This window comes from Opisthocomus hoazin, chromosome 4 (genome assembly GCF_030867145.1).
Source record: "Opisthocomus hoazin isolate bOpiHoa1 chromosome 4, bOpiHoa1.hap1, whole genome shotgun sequence".
Classification (NCBI taxonomy): domain Eukaryota; kingdom Metazoa; phylum Chordata; class Aves; order Opisthocomiformes; family Opisthocomidae; genus Opisthocomus; species Opisthocomus hoazin.
The window spans coordinates 85,842,559-85,870,157 of record NC_134417.1 but is presented as its reverse complement, the minus strand read 5'-3'; the positions used below and the strand labels follow the sequence as shown (position 1 = coordinate 85,870,157).

Genomic DNA, 27,599 nt, shown 5'->3' with positions numbered 1-27,599 from the left:
GTTTTCCTCTTTTTTTAATCAGATTCTGTAACAGCCCTGACAGATACTAATGATGATGGTGACACATCAGATGATAGGGGAAGCAGTTCTGCACAACTTTAGAGGCAGCAGTTATAATTAAAAAAAAAAAAAATCTCCCACAGATCATGGTATTTATCCTTCAGCAAAAAGAAACATTTTTTTTAGGTTCTTCTAGCCAGTCAGTCTTTTGCTGTTTCCACTGTTTCTTTAAAGCACCAAAAACATACAGGGAGAGGATTATAGCTGTTGGAAGCGTTGTGTGCCCTCCCACTTACTGCAGCCCCACAGAATGGTCAAAATGGGTTTCTCCTGCATTTTACAGTCAATAAGCCTCTTCCAGTATCAACTCTTGTTGGAGCAGGAACTACCTTTTATTCCTGTAGATTATGCAGCAATCAAGTGTATAATTGGCTCTAAAGTAAGAGAAGTTACGTTTCACAGCAGGTGCAGAAGTTGCATTAAGAAATCTCCGTTGCAGTGAAATGCAAACACCAGGGAAAAACAGGAGGAGCAAGTCTTTCAGCCCCTGCCATGTTAGGGGTTTGCAGGTGCCTTCAAACAGCGGATGAGAATGTTAGTAAACAGCTTATTGTCATAGATGTTACTAAAAAGTGCAAAACAATTTAGAGAAATACTGGGATTCATTCATAGATAAAACATTTGAATGATAGATCCTGCTGCACAGGGCCAGAGCCTACCCATCTCATTTTTTAGCACTCTAGCACAATGTCTTACCAGCTAGGATATCTAGATGGAAAAAAGCTGGTCGGTGATGACACCTGGAACTAAACTGGAAGGACTCTGATTAGCAGGTTTTTCCTTGCCTGACTTTGTGCCTGTCATGCCAGCTTAGTTCCAGGTAGAAGAGCTGCAGAGATACCAGGAGAGGAGGACCGTTTTCACAGGAGGCCCTGAATCATCCTCTGTGTTTCCTGATCCAGCAGGTCTTTTGAACTGCTGTGTTTATAATTGCTGTAGGTCTCTGTCTCCACCATTACTTCATAGATTTTTACATCATTATTTTCAAGCTGCTGTTCTCTCACCTTTTTTTTTTTACAGTGACATCTGAATCAATATTTAGCTGTGGTCTGCTGTATGTAATTATTCTGGCTTGGTTATCTTGCTAGCTGCAAGGAAGAGAAGCTCCCCTCCCGCCCCCACCTTCCTTAGTGTCTATTTAAGCCCTAGTTAAGCATGGTGGGGAATATTCAGACAACTTTTTACATAGTCCCTGCCTTCTGGGAAAACAAGAGTTTCAGAATAATGATGTGTTGTGTCACCCTCCTCCCCTTTTCCAGTGTAAGAATACAATTTTTTTTTCAGGGAAACCCCAGTAAGATACATTACGTGTACTCTAAATACCCGGACAGGTTATTCTGGTCTGGGATTCCACTTCCCCTCTGCCCCCATTGTATTCAAAGAATACCACTGGGAAAGTGTTGTGTTTGTTTTTTTCTTTGATGCTGTTTGGTTACTGTGGCAATAGTCTCCTGTTGGTTTTTTTGCACATCCTTTTCATTTCCTTTGGCATCAGCGGGCACGATGTGTTTGGTCCTTGTTCACCAAAGGGAAGCTTTAGTACAGTCAGTGTTATGAGCGCTGCTGAGAACGGTTGTGTCGCTTCCCATCTCAGCATCCTTGGTACTGCATTTGCATCAGTGGCAAAAGAGCAAGATATTTAAAGTACCTGAAGATGCTACAATAATACTACTGAAAGAAGATATAGGTGATTTTACTGTAAATAAGATGTTGCTCTTTTTGTGGGCATGAAATATTTCAGAGGAAAAAAAAAATTGGTTATTTACCATAGAACTTTTACCAATAAATCAGAAAAAATGTTACTGCTCTTACATCCCAACATGAGACATAGGATGAAGTAATGCTTAGGGCATCGCCCCTGAAGGTGAGACACTGCCATAGGTTTCCTCTGTGACTATAGATATGTCACTTTGTTTTCTGGTTAGGTTACAGCATGAAGACGGCACTGTATTCTTACCTTACAGGGGACTTAGAGAATTAATATATTAAGTGTCGCGGACATTGACACTCTGCATTAAGGAAACTGAGTATGTAACTGCAAGAAATGTGTGTATTGATGGACTTGATAGCTTATAGCGATTCACCATCTTGTTGCACTACAGGGCAAGTACTGAATTCTCTTCCTTTGGGTGTTTCCATATTTCATTATGTGCTACTGCAGTCACGTAAAATGCAAAATTCTTAACAGTGCAATACTCTAGCATAGGGTCAGTTGAACTGAAAATAATTCCCTCCTATTACAGAGATCAAAAATGTTGATATTACTTTAATTTCAGTTGTGCTTTATGGATATTGAACACATATCTTTTGTTAAGGGTATTTTTCATTTCAGAGATCTAACAGCTAGAAATATCTACTTTAGGTCTCTGCTAAGGGCTTTTGGCGTCTTACAAAACCGTGGTTGGTAGATGACGTCCATTGAAATAAGTGCTTATGAAAAGTGTTGTTCTTGGAAAGCTGCGATTTTGAGCCATGAACACAGCTACCTTTTAATTTAGACAGCAGCAGTCATTGGTGAGAGTACAGTTAAGTGGTAGATGTTAGGATGCTGCAAGCAGGACTAAGCAGTGCCATCTCGGGGACTGTGGTGTGGCTCACCTTCGTTCGTGGAGGTGGTCTGTCCATCCCCATAAACCGCTATTTGTCAGAGCCATGAGAAATCTTCAGGAACAATTCTGTTAGCTCTATGCTTCAGCTGAATTAAAGAGGAATATTACACTGAATATCTTCCTGTCCAAGATAAGATGTGTACCTGGAGGAACGCTGAATCTCAGTTGCCAGTTTCTTTATGTTGACAAGTAATCTCTGTGCTCTCCTTAGCCAGATATTCATTCTAAAACACAATAAAATATTTAAAATGAAACACTGTATCATCTCACATTAAATAATCTAATTTATAGTGATGCCCTACATAACCATCTGTGATATTAGGTTACAGAATACAAGATAATCCATCAAGCAGAACTTAAAAGTGGAATCAGAGTTCCATACTAAATGGTACATTTACTGGTACATTCTTTAATATAACAAGGCAGTTATAAATTAAAATAACCCCATTAGAATCCAGAGCAAGGAAATCTAAGCAGACATGATTCTCTTTGTTGAGGTGAAATAAACCCTCTTTTCTTCTCTGAAGAACAGACAATAGGACAGTGTATTTTTCTTGAAACACATATTTTTAAATCTCCAGGATCATGATAATTGCTTATTTTGCTGGACTCTGGGAGATTCTAGGTGTGATTAGAATCTGTGTGTGTTGTGGACTAGCCTGCTCACAGAATACCAATGGAAATGTACTACGTTTGTAATGATGCAATGTCAAAAATGTAGAAAAGCTTGTAGAAACCTGAGAAGAATCGTAATGCACTTAATGACTTACACTGGGAGAAGCAAGATAAAAAAATCTCTTCTGTGCCCAATTTTAAAGGAAAAAAGTTTAGCAAAGTGTCTCCACATCTTAGAATTCAGTCATTACTCATATAGTCCATTATTTTGGACTTTATCTCAAGCGTTGGTTTTGCCAATTTTAGATTGCCTCGAAAGACCTTAAAAACCACCGGATCTTACAAATTCTTCTGCTTTCCAAAGGGAGCCTTAACATTTCTTGGAGAGAAGGTCTCCAGACTTTACTGAATACTGTAGACACACCACAAATGTGATTTAGTAAGAATTATAAACTTAGAAAAACCTTAACTGTTCCTAACAAGGAATTGCAAAATATAGGCTTTCTAGAACATTCTTAATAGCTGAATAATATTTCTTGCAGCAGATTTTTGTTTCCCTTAGACTTTCTTTGGCTGCTTATGTACCTGTAGAAGCCTTTCTTATTGCCCTTCATGTCCCTCACTGAATTCAGCTCCAGACAAACTTTGTTTTTTCCAACCTGATCCATGCACAATCAGACAAAGCCTCTGTATTCCTCCCAGGTGGCCTGTCCCTGCCTCCACCTTTTCTATACTCCCTTGTAATCTTTGAGTTATGTCAGGAGCAATGTGCTTATCAACACAGGCCTCCTGCCTCCTTTGCTTGGTTTCATACACATCAGGATGGACCATTCTTAAGCTTGGAGGAGGTGATACTTGAAAATCCAGCAACTTTCCTGGACCTTTTATCTCCCCAGGGCTGTATCTCATGGGATTCTTCCAAGCAAGTCCCTAAACAGACCAAAGTCTGCTCTCCTGAAGTCCAGGGCTTAATGCTTTTTGCCATGATATTTCCTTTCATGATCTGAACTTCACCACCTCATGGTGTGTGCAGCCAAGGCTGCACCCAGCTTTCACCTTCCCCTGCAGTTTCTCCATGTTTGAAAGTGTGAGGTCCAGCAGAGCATTTCCCTTCATCAGCTCCCTGAGCACCTGTGTCAGGACATTGTCGTCAATGCCCTCCACAGACCTCCTGGTCTGCTTGTGCTCAAGTAGCTGTCCCTCCAGCACATAATGGTTAAGGTCCTCCTTGAGGGCCAGGGCATTTCATTATGAGGCTTCTTCCAGTTATACAAAGAAGGCCTCATCTAATTCTTCCTGATGGTTCAGTCTGTAGCAGACACTCACCACAGCATCACCAACATTGGTCTGCCCACTAATCCTGACCTATAAGCTCTCATCTGGTTCTTCATCTGTCACCAGGCAGAGCTCTTGCATCTCTGCTGCTCCATCTCATAAAGGGAAACTCCCACTCCTCAGCATCCTGGCCTGTCCTTCCTAAAGAGCCTATATCCATCCATCTAAGCACTAGAGTCATATGAGCTGTCCGACCACATCTTCATGACCCTATTGAGATTGTAGCCCTACAACTGGACACAAACCTATTTTTCTCCTGTTTAATCCCCATGCTTTATTCATTAATATACAGGCACAGAGAAGCACCCAACTGTGGTGGTTTCCCCGGAAAAGTGTGGAAGCTTTCCTCATGGAGTTGCGAGCTCAGCTTCTCCTTATTTTTGTGCATTGTTTGAGGTGGGTCTCCTTCAGCCCTGTTCACCAGAGCCTCTCTTGTCCACATGTCTCTTTTCTTGTCAGCCTGGTCTACCACTTCTTTGACTGACTGTGGGCCATCATCTCCCTCCCCCATTATTCTGGGTTTAAAGCTCTCCTCCCCAGGCAGGACAGGGGTCCCAGCGCCAGAACCCTGGCACTGAACCTGAGCTGTAGCTGCAGATATGTCATCAGAGCAGGACCCTTCCTCATGGTGCCTGAAGTCACCAGCTTCCAGCCTTCACCTTCACAGGAGTCTCCATTTACCAGCCCAATCAGCTTAGATTCTGCCTGCCCTTGCTTTCATGCGGAGACTCAGAGAAGCTCCTTCAACAGCCTTTTTGAGACCTCCAATATTGCAGGGTCTTCTGACCTTGTCCCACTGCTCCTTTACTTACTCCACCCATGCCCACCTCCTGAGGCAAGCCCCAGAGAGAAGTCACCACCGGACCTGCAAAGCCACATCCTCTCTCAGCAGCTCTTAAAAGGGGCCTAGACGCTGCTCATAGAAATAGAGAATATTTATTTATTTGAAGACATGAAGGAATATTTTTCCCTTCTTTCTGACTTCTTAGTCTCTTTGTTGATCATGTGGGATGAAAGCAAAATTAAGATCTTAATGTTCATTTTACATGGGATATTAGCAGCTTCCAAAATATATGGCTAAAATAAGGAGATTTGCAGAATTTACAGCTGGTGACTCTTCTGCATGTCCTTTCCTAGATATGTAATCAAAGCCATGAAGGTAACAGATTTTTCGTTTGTCTTTCACAGTAACTCTGACGATTTTCCTTTGCAGAATCAGTGATGGTTTCTTTCATTGCATTGATTTCCATGCAGTTAATCTTACACTACTGATATCAGGTGCTTACCAGCCTTCGATCTCCGATGAGAAGTCATGAATACTGGTTTTGATGTGCTTGTGTATCAGAACAATTCTTGCACTCATCAATGTGTACTACTGCATTCTCTGGTTTTAGTGGTCCCTGGGGTGGTTTCAGTTTCTCTGTTCCAAAAGTCTTCCTGCAGAATCATTTTAAAACTTGTCTAGTCCTCACTTTGGTCTAAACCCCATCTTTACCCATCTCTGGCTAGGGTAAAGTTGAATTAAAGTAAGCTTTATCTCTTTGTTTTGTACCTTCAGATACTGCTACGTCTTCTAAATCCTTGATTTGGTAAGAAGTTAGAGTCTTACTTTAAATTAAAGCAAAGATAAACCCCGGTGTGGAAAACTGAATCTGTAGCCTTTTCTGTCAATATTTTATCAAGATGTGATTCTCTGCAATGTGCTGATCATGTGGAAGAGTTTCATTGGTTCATCACCAGTTTTAAGAATGACATTTTGGTTTTGTAAAGAAAAAAAGTTGGTTTAAAAATTCTTTATCTAACTCCTCCATCATAATTGACATCTGTCTTTTTCATAAATGTGAACATGATGGAGAGAATGAAAATATTTTGATTTTTTTTTTCTTAATTCTTTTTTCCCACCTGCTATCAAGCTATATTTAAATGGCAACTAGAAAAGCCTAATTAAAATACTAGCTCTTATTATGTAAGCTCACTGTTGAGGAGCAGTTTCTGGTTTTATTACCCTTTTTGAAGAACTGATAAGAGTTGGCGTAATCATGTCACATGCATTAAGAGCAACACTCATGACAGAATGCATTAATGGAAGCTATTTGAACATCAAAGTTTGCATTTTATGAGGTTCAAAAGAAGAAATTGGCAGAGCATTCATTAAATAATGCATAGTCAATCAGCAACAAGCTTTAGAACTGGTTTTCAATTGATCACATATTTTTCTTCTGTAGCTGATTCAAGAATGATAACAGCACAATGCCAAGAACTTTCCGGTTGAATGCTTGTCAGATTTCATTGATATCCCAAAATAAAAACATAATTATCATATCTGCTTCAAGGTGCTACGTGAACAAGCATGGGCATGCTAATTCTGTGTAGTAAGGACAAGTTTTAACTTGGACAAAACAGCAGGGAATCTTCCTCTCTGCAGTTTTTCATTTTCACAGTCCTCATCTTCCAGTTTTCATACGGCAGTGGAAAAACAAAACTGATTTGGGAAGGACTAACTCCAAAATATTTGGATGGAATTAGAGAGCACTAGAAACGGAGGGAAGAAGGCAGAGGTCTTTCTGTGTGTGCGTTTCCAGCAAGAGCTTGATCATGCTCAAAACTGTTCGTGTTTGTGATCTGACATTTCCAAATCCCAGTTACATGCTGTGACGCTGTTAGAGACCTCGATCAGTTACTCCGTACATAAATGAAGAGGTAACACTTTTCTACTTCCTGGACATATTGGGAAGTTAAATCTGTGTATTTTTCTGAGGCTTTCAGACCAATGTGATGTGTAACACCGTATAAATATGTAATTCATTAATATACAGTTCAGCACAAAACATTCCTGTCATTGACACCGAAAAAAATGAATACAAGTTAAAAAATTTTAACGCAGTAGCTTACACTGAAATGTAAAAAAGATTTCCTTGATTAAGTTGTGAGACTGTTGTGGTGGGTTGACCTTGGCCCACCAAGCTACTCTATCACTCCCCTTCCTCAGCGGGTCTGGGGAAGAAAACACTGTGAAACACTATCTCGTCGGTCGAGATAAGGACAGGGAGATCACTTAGCAATTGCCATCATAAGCAAAGCAGACTCGACTTGGGGAAATGAATTTATTGCCAGTTAATTGTGACAGACTGGGATAGTGAGAAATGAAACAAAACCAAAAACATCTTCCCTTCCCTCCACCCTTACCTTTTTCCCCAGCTCAACTTCACTCCCGATTTTCTCTCCCTCCTCACCCCGAGTGGCTCAGAGGGGCAGGGAAGGGGAACTGCAGTCAGTTCATAAGGCTTCTTCTCTGCTGCTCCTTCCTCCTCATACTCTTTCCCTGCTCCAGCGTGGGATCCCTCTCATGGGAGACAATCCTTTGCAAAATTCTCCAATGTGAGTCCATCCCACGGGCTGCAGCTCTCCACGAACATCTCCAGCATGGGTCCCTTCCACAGGGTGCCATCCTTCAGGAACAGGTTGCTCCAGCATGGGTCCCCCACAGGGTCACAAGTCCTGCTAGAAAACATGCTCTGGTGTGGGCTCCTCTCTCCATGGGGCCACAGGTCCTGGCAGGAGCCTGCTCCAGTGTGGGCTCCCCACAGGGTCACACCCCCTTCAGGCATCCCCTTGCTCTGGGAAAGGATCTCCATGGGCTGCAGGTGGAGATCTGCTCCACCACGGACCTCCGTGGACTGCAGAGGTGCAGCCTACCTCACCAGGGTCTGCTCCACGGGCTGCAGGGGAATCTCTCCTCTGGCACCTGGAGCACCCCTTCCTCCTCCTTCTGCACTCACCTTGGTGTCTTCAGGGCTGTTTCTCTCACATATTCTCACTCCCTTCTCACATCTGTTGCACAGCATTTTTACCCTTTTATAAATATATTGTCACAGAGGCACTACCAACATCGCTGATGGGCTCCACTTTGACCAGTGGTGGGTCTGTCTTGGAACCATCTGGAACTGGCCTTGTCCGACACGGGGGCAGCTCAGGGTGTCTTCCCACAGAAGCCACTCCTGTAGCTCTCTTTCCCCTGCTGCTACGAAAACCCAAATACACATCAAATACAAATGTTCACATGCACTCTTTATGGAAGAGATAATTGACGGAAAGTAGGTAGGAACCTTAAATTGCATGTAGATTTATTTCAGGCAGTTGAATCCCCATTTATATACCAGGGTGATGCAGTCCTGCACATTCAAGACCTGCCTAACCTTACAGAAGTCTGGCTTTATCTCAAGTGATTAAATTAATTTCCCCACGTATATGCTCATGGAGCTTGTGTGGTGAAACTGGTGGCAGTTGCTTAAGAAATTTGATGTGATTGGGGTTTAGGTAGAAGAGCCCAAGGACTTGGTCATGGTTAGGACTATGAACAACAGCATCAAGATGATAGTCATTGAACATACGCTACAGTCTTTCTTTTGGGGCTGTGTTGCCCTGCAGCAGGAGGAGAGAGCTTTTGGAGACTTCGAAGGATGTGCACAAGGAAGCCAGACCCTGGCTTATCAGTAGGGCTGGGACGGTGGATGGTCTCATCACTAAGATTGTTTCACCATGCATTTTATTTTTTTATGCCCATGTTAATCTACTGATCATCTAATTTGAATGCATGCTTGTGCTGCCAATACCCTCAAAGAGCTAAAGGGCCAGAGCTTGAGTGGATGAAGGCATCTGACATTGGCTGTTTGTTCACTGTTTGAATTCAGTGGAAGTGGTAGATACCTTATACAAACTGCATTGATTGACTTTATTTGGACTTGGGAGCACCCAGCACACCATAAAAGCTGCTGGAGAATAATCCCTGAAGTTAGGCAGATTTTATCTTCCTTAATGTCTTCATTAGTACCTGCATCTCTCTACTGAGTCTGCTTGGCATCTGTCTAAGGCAGACTAGATCATGCCATCTACAAAGAGCCAGAGAAAGTCCAGCACAAGATGAGGCAGTATGGAGCCCTACCAATGTACATTGGCAACATACAACGGCAGATGTACAGAGCGAGATACATACAAGAACTATTTTTTTTTCTTATTCAGCAAAGGCAATTTTACAGTAGCTGTAGATCTGCCTCTGCAGAAGGAAGGATGTTCAAGTAAGTATATTGTCAAAGCTGACCATGACTCTGCCAATAAACAGATCAGTTAGACATGCAGTTCATTGCAGGACAATGTACATATTGGATCTCTTCTCTCCCAGTCTTCACAAGATTATAATAGTCTGCCTGATGTGGAATAACTACAGTAAGGATGATTTTTATGGGTAAGGCATTGGAATAGAGCTGAAGCTACCCAGGTTTGACTCATGGTTTTGCAAGTCTTCCTCTGTGACTTTTAAAATAGGATTTGTCTGCTTAAACATAGATTCCTACAGCAGCTCATCTGAACAGTGTTAGATGTATGTGGCCTCTAGATGCTACTCTGGGAGAGCAGAGGTTTCCCGTCTGTCCTGCATCTTATCTGCCAGATGTTTTACATGCATGAAGGGGCTTAAAATGGCTCTAGATGCCTGGGCAACTGAGCCTTGGCTTTGCTGTCCCTGTCTTTCATTTTTTCAGATGTTGAATGGGGACAATAGTACTTCTCTGTCTATTGAAATGGTACGCTGTCGGGGTAGGGACTGTCTTTTCTGTGGATTTGTTCAGCATCTACAACAATGAAGTCTATAGATAATTACCTTTACACAGACATGTCTTACTGATTCTGCAAAATAAATAAAAGCATTTCTGAGAGATGCAAAGAATTGTAATTATGAGTCTGTGATTTTATTTATTCTGCCAGAATGCTCCCTCAAGTAAACTGGTTTGCCAGCAGAAGGGTGGACTTCTAAATGGAGGAGGAATAAAAGGCTTTAACATTAAAAACAGAAAACAGTGAAGTACATGAAGTTGAATGAGGAGAGAGTAGCATGCTGTTTTCTAATTATATCTCCCCACTCACTGAGTCTTCAATTTTGTGACTGCTTTTTTCAGACTCCAAGAAACTTTGGGCTGATTTGGAATTTAAAAAGATGTCAAGACAAGACTTTGTGCCTGACCGTACATCAAGGCTGCTTCTTGTTGCCCAAACTCTCCACCTTAAATGACCAAACTTTCCATGTTACCTACTCTTTTCTCTTTAAATTCTGTAAACTGACATCGCAGTGTGGAAGACTGCCTTCTAACATGTAGGAAACATTTGCACTTCCACAATGTGCTAATAATTTAAAGTAATAAGCATCAAAGCATAAGCTTTATGCTTGGGGATACTAAATTTGGGTGATGTCGCTCATTCAGTCATGTTAGAAATGATGGGGTAAAAAGAATGTAAACTTAGAGTGCCACCATAAAGTTCGAAAGTAAATAGAAGCAGTAAAAATGCAGTTTAACTCATGCGAAATTATTTTCTCTTTGTGAAGAAACAGAAACTTCACTCACCTCTTTGGCTGGAAGGAAGGTGGGTTGAACAACCATAAAAGGAGTTGCAGTATTCATCTGTTCAGAATAGTTGGTCACTGCGACTTTTGCAGTGGTCTTAAAGAGATTATTTTCGTCAGATTCCTTGTAAAGTCCTCACATTAATCCATTCAAACCTAACGGTATTTTAATTACTGCAGCATAACTACTTAATACCACTCTGGGTCAGTTTGGTAGAGAGCATTGCTTCAGAAGCCTTTAAGCAGTTACAAAGACATTTTAAATGAATCCTCCTTATATCAGTCAGTGTTGTTAAGAGTCTTGTATGTTTTAAGAGAATTAACTTTATTGTGTTGTCAGTTTAAATATTTATCTTACTGTATAAATTTATCTTACTGTAAAAATACTTAATCTTTGACTTAAAATTCAATTTCTGTCTCAGGCTTGTGGTCCAACCAGTCTGATATTTTTTCTCCAATATTAGTTGAATTACACAAGGATATCAAATGTGTTACAACTGATTGTTTCAAACCGTGTTGCAAACAGGCAGAGGTTTCTTCCCAACACACATGAGTTACTGATGTGTTGAAACCTGAGGCTAAGGGGGTTTTATCTTATGCTGAAAGTTTCAGGTGACGTCCTGAGCCACACAAAGACAACAGCAAAATCCCCATTGTTTTTTATTACCGTAGGAGTCAGTGAATTCTCTTTAAAATAAAAATATTTTTCTTAGTTCCCCAGGACATTCCATTTGTCTTTGTTAAGAAGTATTTCTTCTTTTGAACCCTGTTATGACATCCATAAGGAAGTTAAATTCTTGTCTTCCTTTACGTCCAGTGACAAGGAGTTCCACGTGTTAATTCTGATTTCAATGGAAAAAATATTTTTATCCATTTGTTAACAGCTTTCCTCTACGTTTCATTTCTTTCCCTGTTGTTTTAGAAAAATGAAAGGATGAAAATGTCCTTTTCCTGTTTTCTGTTTCCTGTCCATTATCTCAGAGAGCTTATGTCTTCCTGGTTCATTCTACAGAGTTAGCAATTTCAGTTTCTTCAATCTATGTAGAGATGTTTCCATTCTTCCAACTTCTTTCAGAATATCTTCTCTTTCCTCTAACACTGAGTGTGTCATGATGAAAATGAGCACAGTATTCAATGTGGGGATATCTTCCTGGCATATACCCCATGCATGAGTACAGGCTTGGGGTGGACCTGCTGGAGAGCAGCTCTGCGGAGAGGGACCTGGGTGTCCTGGTGGACGACAGGTTAACCATGAGCCAGCAGTGCGCGCTGGCTGCCAAGAAGACCAATGGCATTCTGGGGTGCATTAGGAGGAGTGTGGCCAGCAGGTTGAGAGAGGTTCTCCTTCCCCTCTACACTGCCCTGGTGAGGCCTCATCTGGAGTACTGTGTCCAGTTCTGGGCTCCCCAGTTCAAGAAAGATGAAGAGCTACTGGAGAGAGTCCAGCGGAAGGCTAAAAGGATGGTGAGGGGACTGGAACATCTCTCCTACAAGGAGAGGCTGAGGGAGCTGGGCTTGTTCAGCCTGAAGAAGAGAAGGCTGCGAACGGACCTAATATATCCTTACAAATATCTGAAGGGTGGGTGTCAGGAGGATGGGGCCAAGCTCTTTTCAGTAGTGCCCAGTGACAGCACAAGGGGCAATGGGCACAAACGGAAGCACAGGAAGTTCCGTCTGAACATGAGGAAGAACTTCTTCCCTCTGAGGGTGACGGAGCACTTGAACAGGCTGCCCAGGGAGGTTGTGGAGTCTCCTTCTCTGGAGATATTCAAGACCCGCCTGGACAAGGTCCTCTACAGCCTACTGTAGGTGACCCTGCTTCGGCAGGGGGGTTGGACTAGATGACCCACAGAGGTCCCTTCCAACCCCTACCATTATGTGATTCTGTGATTCTGTATCATAGGTTTATTTTTCATGTCATTAGTTGTGCTAAGTGCTGGACTTTATGTGCTGTCCATGATAAAAGACATATACATTGCAAGAATGTTTTGGGTAAAATATTGGTCAAATACGCTCTCCAAAAGAGAAGACACCAGAAATTTTAGGTCTGGTCTTTGTCTCCTGTACAGAGAAAGACATAAAGTTGAGCTTGACCCCTTCTCTTGTCATTTTATATTAGTCTAGAACTACTATGTAAAACAAGCATAAAACAATGTGAAAGTGATGTCCATACATTTTTCTTTATTATTTTTCTTTACAAAATTTTCTCATCCTCTAACTAGCTCAAAGGATTCTGAACAATTGATAGAAAGCACTGCTTTGATGTCATAAAACCAAAACAGTAAAAAAATGTTATGTATGTATTTCATAAAATCATCTAATATCTTTTTAACCCAGAATGTGAAGTAATCCAAAGACATTTCTTTATGATGAATAACAAAAGTTCAAATGCTTTTTCTTAATTTATAAGATACATTACACAGAAATCTTCCTAGTGCCGCTTCAGTTATCTCTTATCTTGATTATGGTTGACATTTTTAGGGTACAAGGCACTGTAGTTAGGAGAATAATTTTGAATTCTCTATGAGGTGCTGCAGTTTGGCTCTGAATTACATGGGAGACAGTTGGAAGTCAGAGCACTGTATTATTTTTCCATTGCAGCTACCAGATACCTCATGCAGCCTGGTTAGTGCAATGAAGCTTTGAAAGACAAAACGGAAGACCGAAAACATTGTAGATTTACAAAGCAAGTGGCAGGGACAGCTTGTCAATCCACCTTCTTCATTCTTCCTGTAAAATCATTTAAAATTTAATACAGTGCAAAATATGGCAAAATGTTTATTTGCTGGGAGACACTGGACAAGGGAAGGATTGCATCACTTGAATAACTATGCTAGATTGTGTGCCTGTCACAGAAAAGCCCCCACCCAAGCACCCCCAGTACCTTTAGGTCTTGGACACAGAGATTTGGTTTTCATTGGGCCCAAAGTATCTTATTCTGTTTATTTTTCCCTGACTTTATTATAGAATCATATAGTTTGGAAAAGACCCTCAAGATCATTGAGTCTAACTGCAAACCTTACACTGTCAATTCCACCACTAAACTGGGTCCCTAAGCACCACATCTACACACCTTTTAGATACCTCCAGAGACAGAGCCTCAACCTCTTCCCTGGGCAGCCCATTCCAGTGCTTGACAACCCTTTTGGTGAAGAAATCTTTCTAATATCCAATCTAAATCTCCCCTGGCACAACCTGAGGCCGTGTCCTCTTGTCCTATCACTTGTTACTTGGGAGAACAGATCAACACCCACCTTGCTGCAACCGCCTTTCAGGTAGCTGTAGAGAGCAATAAGGTCTCTCCTCAGCCTCCTCTCCTCCAGACTAAACAGTCCCAGTTCCCTCAGCTGCTCCTCATAAGACTTGTTCTCTAGTCCCTTCCCCAGACTTGTCACCCTTCTCTGGACACGCTCCAGCACCTCAATGTCTTTCTTGTATTGAGGGGCCCAAAAATGAACACAGTATTCAAGGTGCGGCCTCACCAGTGCCGAGTTCTGGGGCACGATCCCCTCCCTGCTCCTGCTGGACACACTATTCCTGATACCAGCCAGGATGCCATTGGCCTTTATGTACATTTAAGCTACAACACTCCTCCCTCATGCAGATGAACTAACAGATTAAATTCTTTATTTGGCACCCCTCATCTGGCTCCTCTGCTTACTAAAAATCAAGGTAGAAAAGAGAATGTGATATCTTCCACAACATATGTTTTACTTTCAAAAAATATTGATTGGATGCAGCTTTTCTTAGTTTAAAAATCCAGGCAGGCTAAAAGCAATAAAAGCAAGCTATAGTTTCAGTCATCCTTTTTACCTTTAGGCAAACTCACTATAACTACTGCCAACACTAAATTAGGATCTATACTTTCTTCTGGAATCTTTCCAAGCTCATCTTTAGGTGAAACACATACCGTAAGAGGAAGTGAAACAGAAGCTGAAAGCAAGTTTTTTTCCCAGTCCTATGTTTTTATGAGTGTAACATGAGAAACTGCATTCTAGTATCATGGGAAAGATACCTAACATTTGTTCCAATATCTTCAAGTGTGTAAAAACACATCTGTAAATGTCTACTAAATTATATTAACAGTAGGTCTTTCAGTCTAAATGGCTTTCTGATACTCTGTTCAGTAAATCTTTGCAGTCCGAATGGAGTTTAAAAATATTTTAAAAACAAGAGTGCTACTTTAAGCAGGATGCAGTTCACTTTGAGGTGAGAAGAGGACAGGATCTGTCTCATCAATGACAGCAAAACACAGAAAACCAGATGATAAAGACTAATGCCATGCATCAATATTTTTTAAATGGCTGGCTAAAGTTTTTCTTGCAGATCAGCACTTTAACACCAAAATAAACAGCCTGATTCCCCAAAGCATTCTCATAAAAGTAGATCCAATGACTCACATGAAATTAGCTTTAAAAAAACCCTAGAGGCTTATTTGAGAGTCTCATATTAGGCTCCTTTCCTGGAAATCACTGATTGAAGTTTTTGTGATTCATAAGAATTTTATATTTACAAATACTTCTTCAGGATGGAACTGCTTTCCCGCAGACAGCACCAGCTGTGTGAGCAGGTGTTTGCAGAGGCGGGCATAGATACCTGGTGGTGATCCTTGGTGTGGGCCTCTCCTTGCCCTCCCAAGGAGCTGTGAGCTCCCGTGATGTTTAGATCATGTCGCCTTTCAGCAACCTGAATCCACTAGATTTTTGCAACAGAAGCGAGAAGTTTCCAAAGACGGGCTGGGGGTTACAGCAGGCCGCTTCCATGCTGGCAGGGAGGTGAGGCCCATATGCGCCTTCATTCCCGTAGGGAGGTGACCAGGTGCACAGGGCTGGGCGGGAGGTCCAGCACACCCCTTTGGGTCCTTGGAGTGTGTGCATCTCCTCCCCAACCAGAACACCAACCACCTCGTGGAGGCTGGGACGCATTTGTCGCCCAGCGTCCTGCAGTCACATAGGCTGTCCCCTGTTCGATAGTACACGTTGTGTTGTGGCATCTGCATTAAAAACTGAATTTTAATTTATTTCATATGTTGCCAGCTGTGTTTTAAGGAAACAGGAACAGATGGAAACAAGCAAGAAGCAGTTTCTGGTAGCCAGTTGACTCACCACATGGCATCATAATTGGCTCTGCAAACTGCTACTGTGTCCTGGACCGTTTTTCCAATATCCTGAGTGCTAGCATTCTTCATTTCATGCCCTCTGACTGCACTGCTCAATTTCTGAAACGAAGATGGGAGCGAGGTTTCTACCAAAGGACCAAGGCTTCAGTTTGTTCATTGTAAATTAACATCTTTCTATTAGTTTATGGCATTGGAAGCAAGCTGTGGAAGTCCTTTTTCGGCAAAAGATACTATAAAAATGTGATATGTGATTTCGTACTGGCGATTATTGTAAAAGCAAAATGCAACATTTTGTAATGGAGCCACTGCTTAATGCTGTTCTCTTTTTCTTTTTCCCTTCAAATCAGATATTTATCTTTGAGAATAACATCTATTACTGTGCCCATGTGGGGAAACAAGCCATCCGAGTGGTCTCCACAGGAAAGGAAGGTGTTATTTTCAATGGGCTCAGCGACTGGCTGTATGAAGGTAGGACATGACATTTAGGCAGCTGGTAGCTATGAGTTTAAGTTACACTCCAGATTTACATAAATGGCTGGAATTAGATGTTCAGCACTGCATTTCTGGGGACTGGTGGACCGTGGAGCTGAAAATTTGCTATTCTAACAGTTGTCTGAAGTGCTGGACTGGAAATAATGTGAAATGATGTAAGAATTCTGTTTTCAGGCTGTTTTTCTTTCCTTTAGTCCGAAGGTAATAAATCACCAAGCTTTAATGAACAGAACTGCTTCATTATTTAATGGCAACTGCAATCACTCATAGACATGCCACTTTTCAAATCACAGAAAAGGAGAGAAAAGAGGAGGGAAAGGGGTTTCACTTTAAAGGAAGAATAACTTGATTGTTTGTTTTCCACATCACTAGGTGGGCCCTGGAAGCTGCTCAGATCTTGCTACCTAAAAATTTTCAAAAAGCAGACAGGTCCTCAAATTAATTGGCTTCTTTCCCTTGAAAGTGGACCTGATGAGTTAGAGGGTCATTGCTGGAGCACTGCTTCACTTTGGTCCTTTCAGCTGACTAATGGCCCTTTAGGTGTCTGTGAGCAGCTGCTTACAAATAATCTCACCTGATCACTAGTTTAGGAAAGGATCCCAGACATCCCCAGTTCTTTTGGAGGACGTTATAGGCTTTTAAGCTAATACATTTTCAGAATTTAAATTAAAATATATTTATAGCCTCCACATATAACATGCACACAACCTGCACCCCTCCCTCTGTTACTGGCTAATCCTGCCAGCAGTTCGTTTTCACAAGGATCATGGTTTTGGGACCTGGCAGTGTCTCTTTCCTGTGACACAGTTTCACTCTAAAGTCACGCTTTCTCCTGCAGGTCCCAACACAGTCTCAAGCTTTTCTTACCTCTGCAGAAAGAAGTGTCCAGATACATCTATCAGCTGTGCCCTGTTGGCTGCTTTTGGTTTCCTTGGGGCTTAATGGAACAGAACAGGTTGCAAAATGCTGTTCACCATCAATTGGTGTAAAACTATGAATCACTCCTTAAATTACTCTGTAACACAGCTAAGCTGGGCTGTTGGACTCAGAAATGAGGGAATTAAAATAAAATATTTTTTTTGCCACTCTCAGAGAAGCTGGTCCCAGAAATCAGAGTACAAATTCATCAATACCTCTATGGAAAAAGCTGACAGCGGTTTAGATTACTTTTGATATTTAAATGTGTGTTTACACTATACCACAGAATATTTTCAAGTGAATATCCTCCTTGTGAAGCACTTTGTAACCAGAGGAGTGACTAAGAAGTTACAAAATGCTAATTTTCTTAAATTTTTCTTTATTTGTTAATTAGTTGCTGAAGTAGTGAACAGGCCTGTTTGACTCTGTAGGTCAAATGTGCATATTAGTACCCACATTTTGCTGATAAACATCATTTAGTACATAAGGTCTTCTCGTAGAGTCTCACACACAGCACCATGCTGAGAGGTGTTTGTCAAGCCGATGAACTCCAAACATGTTGGCAAGCCCGTGATGACAGTTGTTTTGCTGACACGTACTTTTATTCAATTACGGGATTGCCCAGGCAATGTCTTGGCTGACATTGACTTTCAGGTTTGTCCTTTATAATGCACTTTCTTGTTAACTTTATGCTAACGTACTGGGATAAGAAATGAATGTATGATCAAATACAGTCTGGATATACCAAGCCAGGTTCTGTAACCTCTCTGAGCAGCATGTACAGAGTAAGACCACTGAACCTGTTATTCATTAGGAGTATGTCTGCAGAAATCTGGATATAAGATCCCTTTGGAAACGTTACTTTGTGTTCAAATATGGTTTACATTGAAATAAAAACTCTTACTTCACAAGCAAGGAGTAGAAGGACCCACAGGAAAACCTCAGATATAAACATTCCCAAGTGATGGGGTTCAGAATCCAAAATCAAATCCAGAGCTGGACTGTGTGAGCTGAGTTCCTTCTTTTGCACTACGTCACTTGTGCAGTCCTTGTGGAAGTAAACCCAGGACTGGAGTCAGGACTGAGAATTCATGGCAGATGCGTGAACAAGCTGTGGGGCCTCAGGATCAGATGGGTCTGCAGTGTTCAGACATCAGTTCTCTGAATGCATGGATGCAGGGGGCGGGATCCAAGAAGAAATTGAGTATTGCGTGGTGGTAATTGGGTAAGGACCACTGGGAGATGGATGACACCTCCCTATGGGAGTCCATGGGAATTCAGGCATTGTTGTCAGTGAAGATGAAGTTTTACCCTAGCAGCAGCTGGGAGGCTCTGCCAGCACACTGTTACCAGTGCCTTTATTTTTCTAAATTGTCTCCTTTTCTTGGGTGCCTCCTCTGTTGGGGGATAAACTGGAACAACCTTTTAAATCCAAACTTACCTGACTGGAATTACTTGATATCTGGGCAAGGATCAAAATTTACCACCTCACGGCTATTTTTCCTCTTCCCTCATTCTCACTGATGTTTGTAGATGTGTCTTACCCACCTCCCTAGCAGAGCTGGGTGGGATGCTCAGACCCATATTTGTTTGCACTGTCACCGTCTGAGCGAGCTACCGAGATGAACGCTTAGCATATGTAGAAATCTCGTTCCATCTGTGCAGCCATCCCCAGCAGATAGTCTGCAAAGGAGCTGCAAGAAACCCTGAAAGAGGATCACAGAGAGTTCAGTGCACTCCTCTTCCCTCGCGTGCTCTTTTTGTTGCTGCGGTTCACCATCTTCGGCAGCGTCAGCCAAGCCTCCCCACAGCGCCCGCTGGGTTACTGTGACAGCTCACGACCTGCTTCTCACTTTCCCTTAACGCAGCACACAAAACCACCCAACTTCATGTTTTCTATTTGGGGAAGCCAATTTTTAAGGTCTTTTATTGTAGTCAACCAGACCACATTAACACCCCCTCGCCTTCCTGGAGAGGTGTTTGCACAGCGCATTATGCAGATGGCAGTCCCAGCAGTGCCACCCTTCAGGGTAACTCCTGACGCTTCATATGAATGGTAGACCCAGAGGGAACACTTTTCTTCATAATGTGATTGCTTTTGTCATGACAGAATAGATGCACTGTACTATTAATCACAGGTTTTTACAAAGTCCGGAAGCAGAGCAGATCTAGAGTAGATTTGACAGGCTTTTTGCCCTGGAAAAATGCAGAACTTCATTTCAATTCAAGTTAAGCCCTGCTTTTGTAAATCTGCCAAAGGGGAAAAAATTTCTTCTAGGTATTTATGCTGATCTGTAGACTTTTGATAATACAGTGAAAAACATTTCGAATCAATCAGAGCTTAATCTACTTATTGCATTTAGCTGGAAGGTTATAGATTGATACATAGATTACTGTAATATGAAAGCATAGATTAAACATGGCTTTTATTACTAAAATAAGCATTGACATGTTTTCATAGTCTGACTTAACATTTTCAGAGTTGTGCCTGATAGATTCTTATACTAAAATGGAGTGATATCCTGTGAAAGAGTGTTTAAAGTTCTGCGGCTGAAACCAGTTAAGCATTTAAATGCATAGCACCGGCGAAGAGTGGTTTATATTTCAGCTTGCTGTATTATTGCTGTTGGTTTGAGGATATGTTTTAGCAACAATAAGATAATTTTAAAACAAGCAGTGATATAGCACAAAGTACTTTCAAAGTGGTAGGATCAGAGCATTTATTTGTTCTTTATGTATAGTACTTTAATAAAAGTAATGTACACTTTAACAAGTAAAGTGCAGGTAAAATTCATTTCAGTTAAGCATTTTGTTGGAGCACTCTTCAATGAGACGAATTCTGTCTTGCTGTAGTTACAGTATCTCCATTTGCTGTCAGGCACTTGGAGAGACTGTCCAGATGTTGTGAGAAGGGTGGCAGTGAGGCTCTCTGCTGGAGGCTGCCTGTGAGATCCTGCGAAGTGACAACGAGAAGGTTGTGGTGTCCCAGTGTTGCAGTTTGGAAGCTCATGGAGTTTGGGACTGCATGATGCTGAATGCTGGGAAAAGGGGTCAGGAGGACCTCCCTCCATGCTGGCATGATGCTGCTAGACCAGGAACAACCCAGCAGCGTAATTCGGGGTCCCTTTATGTGTCTCTGCTGAGCAGGACAGGGACCTTTTCTGAGCTGCACTGTCATAAAGCCCTGGTGTGACTTCCTTTGAGCAAGTTTGTGTTCACAGATAGGAGGAGACAACTTCTGGAGTTATGCTCTGCTGCTAAGTGTGTGCTTGGAAAACATGGGGGAGCAGGACATGACACGGCAGTGTGTTCGTCTGTCACTGGTGGGAGGGGAAGGCAGGATTTTCACCTATAGATGGGCCTATCCCATCCATAGAGTTTGAAACTAAGGCATTTCCTTGTGTAATTCAATTTCTCAGATGTAAGAGTAGTCCCAAAGAAGCTATTTTAAAAATTGGGCTGTGGGAAGTGTTTTTGGTTTTCAGGGACTTTGGTTGCAAAAGGAAGCATTGCACGTGAATTACTCCCTCATCTCCTGTCACTGTCAAAGTGATCAGAAGGGTTTTAGCTGTGAGTCTCTAAAGATCATCTCAAAGTGAGCATCACCATTCCAGACTTAGTCCTGACACCGTGGCTGTGACGTCTCATCTGGACATCTCCTCATCCTCACGTCAGCAAGGACCACATCTGGCAGCCAAGCACCAGCCCCAGCTTACACGGCACACGTTTGAGACTCCTATGCAATATGAGCTATACGTATCCATCATTTACAATTTGCCCTCTGCTCTGTCGAGCTTCATGCACAGCGGTGTTACTGTGCTTTATTTTTGGCTAGGGAGCAAAAGGAGGATTGGAAAGAGGCTCTTTTTCAGCGATGACTCGTATGTCGTCTTAATCGTCATTCTGCCTGCATCTTCTGTTATCACCAGCAGATGCTCTTGTGTGACTTCGCAGTGACACCTGGTGGGAAAGGCCAGGATGTCATCGTCATTAAGACAATGAAACTGCAGATTTTTTTGCTGCAAGATCTGGTCGAGGCTCCCAATTTCCCCTCATATACATTTCCCTGAAACTCTCCCTGAGCTTATGGGAACCACACATTCAAAGCTACTGACTGATTCATGCTAATAGTGCTTCTGTTCCTTTTCTAGACTTTATATAGAGAGGAAGGAGAACACAGTGATAAAGAAAAATCTTTTCCATAATTTAATCAGCATCTCACAAAAATCAGAGGGTATATTTAGAACATGTGTGGCTGGTGTCAGAAGTGCAGTGCCTGGTAACAGCCACCAAATCAAACAGCAGCTATTTTGAGCAGTATCTTTTATTCTTGTAGTATTTCAAGCAAGTGAAGTAGATACATTTCTGAAGTTTAGAAGTATAAATCCTGGGACTCTAGACATAGTCTTTAATACTGGGGAAAATGCTAGATCGGTCTGCTGAAACAGTGCCTTACCTAATTTGTCCGTGTGCTCAATTTTTCTTTGTATGATATGGGAACACTGAACTTCTGCTTGGAAACAGGAACTTTGATGATCAGATTATACCAGAATTAGGAAAGGGACATTCATAATTAGGCTGAAAGCAAGTAACTCTGACAATTCCTGCTTAGTATCACCAGAGAAGGGGATGAGATATCCTAATATTTCACAGAGTAGGGTTAACCTTTCCCAGTAATTAGTAGCTCCAAGACCTGGTGGGGGAGGATGAGATGAAAAATTAGACTGAGTCATCACTGAATTTTTTAAGATATTCTGGATAAATTAATCTCTTGCCAAAAGGGTGTTAAAGCCAGAGCTCCAGACAGTAAAAGGGTCCAGCCCTGATGGGGCTACAAAGTATTTCTTTTTGACAAGAGATGTGAAGAATCACCAGGACAGTGAATACAGATTCTTGTTTGTTTGTTCTTATGAACATTCCAGAGAAAATATTTCACAGAGGTGAAGAAATTTCGGTTCTACACATCTGCTATGGGAGAAAGGAGGTAGGGAAACACTTGGCACTGGGAAATGGCTGCAGATAGTGCCATAAATGCACCCCAAGTATAAAAACCAGTAGTTTGTTCTCAAGTACATGCTGATGTTATTCAGGGCTTTTGGGGAAGCTGCGTGGAATTTGTTTTCTCATTTCTGTGCTTGCTCTGGTGAGGTAACGAAGCCAGTGTGGTGCTTCAGTGATGTTGTCACCATACTAAAACAGAAAGCTTTCCTCTTTCACATATTGGACATCATTCAGTGTTGCCCACTCAGTACATGCAGCTGTTGTGTAGTGCTTGGGACCATACTATTCCCAGTTAGCCATTATTTAGCTGCCTATTGCAATTGTAGGTGACTATTTTGGGATGCACCTTTATTTTTGTGCTCATTTATACCAAATGTGCATAAAATCCATCCATTTCAGTTGCAGTCAAATTAAGAATGAAGAGCAGCTCTTGACTTCAGCCATGTGTTTGAAGTGGCTACTGCCACTGTAAATAACACCATTGCAAGGAAGATCAACTTGATGCAGAATTATTTTGCCTTATTCACACAAAAGCAGAGGAAAAAAAGGAGCCTTAAATTTTACCCAATCATATCATGAAAGGTTTCATAGATGTTCCCTCAACTTTTTGCTTTGGTGGAGGTTCTCTTGTTCACAGGGAAGATTGCCTTATGGACTGCACCATCAGGAACAGGCTTCTGGCCCTTCTCTGTTGGCGAAGATCAGGGAAAATTGAAGCGTTTACAATGCACATTGTGAACGCCTGCCTAGAAACCAGCACCTCCTGAAAACTTTAAAATGTGTTGTTATCTGGACTGGCTTCAAAATCCAGCACTGCACCACAATAAACCTTGCCAGCTCTAGCCCAGTCTTTAACCTTTCCTTTCTGCAGAAGATTGTTTGGAAGGGGGCTGCCAGCCAAATCCAACACCTGTCATCCTCTAATTTTTGGATCACTGTCATTCAGGCTTCAGGATGCCTTTTGGAAGGAGAACAGCATGTTATTTACTGTGGTCAGTGATCTCCCTGGGGCAGTGGAAGGAAGCCAGGTGTCCATCCTGATGTCACTGGTCAGCCAGTAGCTGCCAGTACTGGAAGTCAAGAGGTGTTCAGTGAGTGTAGTTGTGCTTGTCCTGAAGCTTATGCTCTTCTTTCACAGAGGTCCTATTTAAAAGTGCACTTCCTCAGGAAGAGCTCTGAGCCTTGGTGCCTCTCTTGGCATCATGCTTGGAGGCAGGACCTTGATGTTAGCTCAGCTCAGGCTGATAAGGGAAAAGAAAATTTTCCTTTCTACAATTTGATACTATGCTTCCAGATATAATGCCAGCCTGGTCACAGTTAGAGGGAAGACTTAAATAAGTCTGAACTGATTTTATAATATTTTAAGTAGTTTCTTACAGTTCCATGCAGTTTCTTGCAATTCATTCTTTGCTGGATGAAATTAGCCAATCATGGCTGGGTGATTTTTATATACTTGCAGTAATAGAAAAAATAAAAATGTCATACTCTGCTGTTGCCAGTATTTTAATCTTACAAGATAAGGCAACACTCCTCTGCATTGCAACAAATTGTGAGTGACTTGTTCAGGTCTGCCTGGCTATGTGATTAAAGAGATCGCTGAAATTTATACGAAGCTTTTCCTGAAAATAGATATGCAGTCTATACAGCAAACATGAGAGCACAAATTCTATTCAGTTAGAGCAGTTTAAATCCAAACTAAATCTTTTGATCTCTGCAGATTTAGTGGAGATGTACAACTTCCCACAAAATTTCACCAGCTGCTGTGGTAGAATCTGTTCTCGTTTCCACTGGAACTTCACTGCCACTGCTTTGTCAGGGATACAATTACCTCAATTACCTTACATAAGCAAACAGCAACCCAGTTTGCAAGCAAACTAAAACCAGTTAGTTAGCTACAGCCCTGTTTAAGCAGAGTACCTGAACAAAAACGAAAAACTGACAAAGAAAATGCATAGAACAGTATCAGAGTATGGAAGTAGAACTTGACAGGTATCTGAATATAGGTATTGTACATTGAGTCAAATATTTCCAACAAATGGTATATTAAGATTGTAGAATGGAGTTACGGTTTTCTGCTGTTACATCAGTTCTATTTCTCTGCACCAAATTCATTACAGTAGCCTTGGGTTAAATACTCTATTCAAGGTCTGTGTCCCCATTTTCTGGTTATGCTGGTATTTTTAATAACTAATTAGTACACTAGCACTTTACATATTGCAGAATAGAATTTGACCTATGCCATGCTAATGAAGTCTGGAATAACTCCATGGAAGCTAATAGTGGTGCTCTGGATCTGCACCAGCATGCTGAATGCAATGGTCTTGCTGTAATATTTGTGCTTTATGATGTCCATTATCAGGGTTGCAAAAGAAATATCTTAAACTGACATTATTCCCAGAAAAAAAGAATGTGAATGTCAGACAGTATTTGTGAATTTACTCGAATAAGAGAGCTATGTTTTTCCTCCATAAAATCATATCTGCGGTTTGATGCGATAAAACACGGAGAATACATTTAGGTGGTCAGGTTCACTGCAGATAAAACAAAAATGCATCATTTCTGTGCTGGTAGAATTGAGCTCGGGGGCTGTGACACACATAAGAGTCTTCCAGGCTACAGAACGTTGTAGAAGATTAAAAGAATTGGGTTACTTTTTATGAAAACTATGTACATTAGTATGGGGGGAAAATAGATCTGTCAGGGCATGTTGCCCAGGGATACTGCAGGGATCTCTGTCCTGGGGGATTTTTAAGAGTGAATTAGGCAGATTTTAGTTGTAGGTTGTTGAGATAACCATCAATCTTATTTCAGTGAAAGGGGTTTATTAGGAGATTTCTTTGGGCTTCTTCTAGACCTGCAATTATATGATTTTATGTAGAGTTTTGATGACTTTTTCTGATCTCTTTACAATTAGACATGTTGGCCCTGAGATTACCAAGTCACTGTAAGAGCTTTTGGAATATCCCTTCAGAAGTTACAAATTACCTGGTTTTGCATATAATAGGGTAAATACACACAATCTGCTTGTACAAGTGTAGGGAACAGAGCTCTCTATCATGATAAATTTACATTTATCTCCTTATTCTTCGAAGGAAATAGGTGCTTTTCTTCTTCTGACGGTGTCCATGAACTTTTTGTTGAAAAATACGTTTTAAAGAAAAAAAAAGCTTGATATTTTTAAAGTGCTGCAATCAAAAAATTATTAGAAGCACAGAAAGAACAAGTGAATTGAAAGATAGACATAGAAATTTTTTGTTAGTGAATAATCCCATCAACTGGACCTGTGAAGCAAATTTCTGTAGTCTTTTTGTCTTGACGCAGCGGCTCTTCCTTGGCACAGCCTTGCTTATGGAAATTCAAGGGCCAGTGCAAAAACTGCAGGCTGTTTAAATAGCTGTCCTCTTTGTCTTTGGACTGGATAAAGAGTATTTGCCGTAGGAAATAAAAAAAGCAAAAATGAATGTACTCTGTCCAAATTAGAACAAGTAAAAGCTACATGAAAGGGATGAAAATTCTGCTGAGATATGTGATTCTCACTGGAGAGTTGGCCTATCCATTGTTGTATAATAGTAGGAAAATCAAAAGAATATAGAAATCATGACAGAAATCAGCTCATAATATATATATGTCAGCTCTCCTAATGAAGAAAAAAAAGAAACAAACTGAAGTGCAGTTAAAAAAACCTATGACTCCAAATGTTAATACCAGCTGGAAGCAGTCAGAGGTCGGAACGGGTCTTTGGAAGAGCAGAAGAGGTAATGACCTGTGAAATGCAAAGGGTGAGTTACTGCCAAGGGTCTGCTGGGTCGAGGGCCGTCCCCGCAGAGCTGAAGGCCAGTGTTTCCTCCAGCAGAACAGGCAGGAGTAGGCAGGCACACAAATCTTTGTGTGTAGAAAGCAACCTTCAATACTCGTATCTGCCGTGTGTGCTTGATATTGCATGAGGAATGATAATCAATGTGCTCAGACCCTGGGACTGGGAAAACAAGACTGATTTTTTGAACCACCATTTTGAGCTACCAGCTCTCCACCGGACCTCAGACATTTAGTACATGAGGGACGTGAGTGTTACAGTACAAGGCATTTTTCAAACTGGGACAAAGAAGCCCGGTGGTGACTGCAATATTGGCACCAACCAGGACATGAAGGTGACTCTACATTAATTTTGCTCTGGATCAGGAGAATTGAAGAATTAGGGCAGAGCTGTAAAGCAGTCAGATTGACATACCAGGAGTTTCTAGAAGATAAAGCATCCAGGATTATACCACCCTCAACACTCTATTAGTTTATGTTGCTTTAACTACCATATGGCATAGTTTCTGCACCAGCTGTTTTCCAGTCTTCAATGGGTACAGTTCTACAGGGGAAACTATGCCACAGAGTTAACAGTAGTTAGGAAAGTGGAAGAAAATAGCATATTTTACGAAAGGTCTTAAAACTTTTGGATGGTGAAGTAGCAAAATACAAGTGGCCAGGGATGCATTGGCTGTTGCACACCAGGCTGGAGATACCAGGTGCCTGCAAACACCACGGGTCTGCAGCAGGGTGGGTTGCAGAGCTTACCACTACTCCTGGTCTGTGGTGGTGCAGAGTGTCCAGCATGAGACAGTAGAAACTGAATCCAGGCGGATGATGGAAACCTTTAATCATGTCCTGGTATGCTGGGATGTGGACTGAGGACTGCAGGGACTAAGCAACAACTGGTGGGAGATGTCTTCCTTCAAACCTGTGGGAAACAAAAGGCAGGCTCCAACCTGTCACCCTGCTTCTGCCTCCCTGAAGCCCTTGCCCACATCCACTGTGATTTCTTGACGTCTGGAGGTGGGGTGATCCATCAAGAACCAGGTTTCATTGCCCACCACGGCAGAGCCAGACCGTAGCTATCACACTGGGGTAAGACTGTGTTTCTATGTCTGCTCAGCTCGGCAGCCTCCAGCAAGAACTGCAGCAACCACTTATGTTTTCCCCAGCCTCTTGGCCATCTTTCCACTCTTTCCTTTGCTAACTGAGTTTCCTATTTTAAGAACTATTTCCATGGCAAAGCCGGGCTGTGTAG

The 27,599-nt window shown here is 41.7% G+C and overlaps 1 protein-coding gene across 4 annotated transcripts in view; it reads left to right on the top strand.

The window, feature by feature from the left end:
* Positions 1 to 27,599, top strand: part of DPP6 (dipeptidyl peptidase like 6) — a 587,128-nt gene that overhangs the window by 474,814 nt on the left and 84,715 nt on the right. For all 4 annotated transcript variants that reach the window (XM_075419777.1, XM_075419779.1, XM_075419776.1 and 1 more), the window contains exon 8: positions 16,480 to 16,600. In XM_075419777.1, the coding sequence (XP_075275892.1) occupies positions 16,480 to 16,600 (121 nt within the window). The remainder of the gene's footprint in view (positions 1 to 16,479; positions 16,601 to 27,599) is intronic.